This window comes from Olea europaea, unplaced genomic scaffold (assembly GCF_002742605.1).
Source record: "Olea europaea var. sylvestris unplaced genomic scaffold, O_europaea_v1 scaffold890, whole genome shotgun sequence".
Taxonomy (NCBI): Eukaryota; Viridiplantae; Streptophyta; class Magnoliopsida; order Lamiales; family Oleaceae; genus Olea; species Olea europaea.
In genome coordinates, this window is record NW_019267368.1 from 86,567 (window position 1) to 89,280 (window position 2,714).

The 2,714-nt window shown below is 35.3% G+C and overlaps 1 protein-coding gene across 1 annotated transcript; it reads left to right on the forward strand.

Annotated features, from left to right (window-relative positions):
* Positions 1-429: 429 nt before the first annotated feature.
* On the forward strand, positions 430-1,813 carry LOC111392144. Its single transcript, XM_023017408.1, has 3 exons — positions 430-540; positions 660-788; positions 1,438-1,813. The coding sequence occupies exons 1-3, from the start codon at positions 430-432 to the stop codon at positions 1,594-1,596; spliced, it is 399 nt and encodes a 132-aa protein (XP_022873176.1). The 3' UTR covers positions 1,597-1,813.
* The last annotated feature ends 901 nt before the right edge of the window (positions 1,814-2,714 follow it).

Here is a 2,714-nt window from a genome sequence, read left to right on the forward strand (position 1 = left end):
TATTATTCCCAAAACGATGAGATTAGGAGCAAGGGTGGACTCAGAAATTTTTTCAAATGCAGGCAGAGAAATGCTTTCATCGAATGAAGTTCTAGGTACGTGCAGATATAGAAACAGTTATTAATGCATTGAAATTTATGTAATTGAATCTATTATTCAAACACTTATGTGGTGATTTTAAAATCATTTTGCCCTCCCACATATAAGTTGACACATTCATACACTTATTTATTTGGGCATCGATAAGGCCATTGCCCCTTTTCATGAGTGGTGTGTATGGTCATTAACGATGTGACATTAATTGATTTTCATTCCTACATATTATCCACTGAAGAATTTAACATTTTTAGCATAGATATTACAAGATAATATTTAACTGAGAATTAAAATTTAAATAATAAATCCTACTGTTCAGTATCTTAAGGTCAAATGACCAAAAAGCCGTTGAAACAGGCACGTGACAAGCCATTTTTTGTCATTTCGGAAAATCACGTGACTGGACNTCGGTCCCCAAGCAGAAGGGAAAGTCCTAATACTAAGGTCAAATTTTTCTTCACTGCAATTCTTTTTATATATTTCTTAATTCCTGTTTTAATTGTGAAATTAATTGACTTTCATTGCCAAGAAAAGACTGTTAATGGTCCGTGTTTATTTTTCAGAGGCTTAACAAAATGAGGGAGAGGCTGAAAGAGATGAACCAGTGGTGGAATCAAGTCCTGCACGAAAGTGAAGAGGGCAAACACGAAGACTGTGGCTCTGAAGATAACAATACCGAAAACAATCTCAAGGTTTCAATTATTTTCAGTTATTCGGTTTAACTGATTAATATCCTCTGTGTTAAATGCCCTTTTGAAACTAATCTTGCAATTGTTGGATGTTTCTTGGCGTATTTGTCGAAAGGATTTATTTCAGGAATTTGAATCCAATTTTTTTGTCTGTCTATACAAATATCTGGCTTATGTTTTAAGTTGGGATCTTTAAGTTCATGCTCTGGTGACTCTTTACTTTGTTAGATATGATTTCTTGTTGGATTATGTTCTTGGATCAATCTTTATTAAACCGCAAATTGAATTTATGTGTCTGCAGTTTCTTGATATTAATTATGATGTGCTGCATTGCAAATGTGAAATCATTATAGGTATATTCTTCCTAAATAATTCATTTCGCGAATCCAGTTATGTGTCTGCCTTCACAAGAGTTTTGCTAATTTGTTAGAATCTTTAAATTCAGGCTGTGGTGACTCTTTACGATGTCAGATATGATTTCTTGTTCGATTACGTTCTTCAATTTATGCATCTGGATTCTGTCAGGATTATTGTGTATCATTCGGCACATGAAGCAATCATTCTCAAATTCAAGTTCTTATTCGAGTTGTCATTTGATATTTTGGTCATTTATTTTCCTGTTAATGGAGATGTTGTATATTAATTGCTGCAGGATGAATATGAGACTGAAATTGAAGAACCTGCAGAGGAAGCTGTGTGGGTGGAGAGGAAGGGGGAGTTCCTAGTTCTTCATTTCAGGTGCCCCTGTGGCAAAGGCTATCAGATTCTTCTTCATGGAAGCAACTGTTACTACAAGCTCACAAGTTTCTGATCTATCCCAATCTTTACTCAAAGATTTCTATATGATCAGCAGCGAAGATTCGACTTGTTTTTTCCCTTATCAAGTTTGTGCTAACCAATTGTACAGAGAAAACTTTTGTTAGATAATGTTCATATAGCGTAGGTGAGAGGCCCTGTTTAATTCAGTTTACAGATTGTTGTTTCGGTTAGGACCTGTTATATTTCAGTTTACTGATTTATGTTTTGTTTCGGAATGTCTGTTCTATATTGCTGTTTTAGTCCTATAACTGATTCAACAATTTTTTCGAAGAATCGATGTTCGATTGATATAGTTATTGTACTATAGCTGTTGTCACTTCTTTGAAGCATGAGTACATCAGAAATCGACATTAATTATGATCGTGAAACACCTATAGTACACGTCCTTCTTCCTTAAATGACAGAGGCTTCTTTGGTAAGTCGGACCGTAGTACTCGACAATATTGAAAGAACAACAAAAAAAAGTTAACATCCTGTCCAGATTTTGATGTCTTGCAGCATTTTCTTGAAGCACTAATTAATGAAAGGATCTTAGTAAGAGCAGTCCAAATCATATAAAAGCAAACTCACCAGTGTCGGTCCTAAGGCGAGACTGATGAGGCATGCGCTTCATGCCGAGGGGGCCTCATTTTTTTCCCAATTTTTTTTTTAATTACATGAAGAAAATGGAAATTCTATTTTTCATTCCTTTCCTCCGTCTTCGCTTGACAACACGAGGCCTGCGACTGCTCCGCCTCCAAGTCCAACCGAACGGGGCCATGCAAACAGGAACAAAAATATTGTTGAAGACACCCCTATTCCCGTTAACTGACTAACCCTGCTCATAAATGGTCAATGGCTTCAGTCGGGGAGCAAAAAAAGGTAATAGATTCAACAAATGAAGGACGCTCAAAAGTGTTAGAATTTGGGTAACCCGAATTTCTTGTTGAAATAATTGTAGAGTTCTAATTGAAGTGCATATCAAAAGGAATTCTAATTGGAATGCTATTGAAGAATTATATTCAAGTTTAATTGACAAGTTCTAGTTAAAGTTCTATTTGAAAGCTTATTGGGAGTTGAAATTTGTGGTAAACTTGATGAGATCAAATAAGGAATCTTTTGGCATTTTAT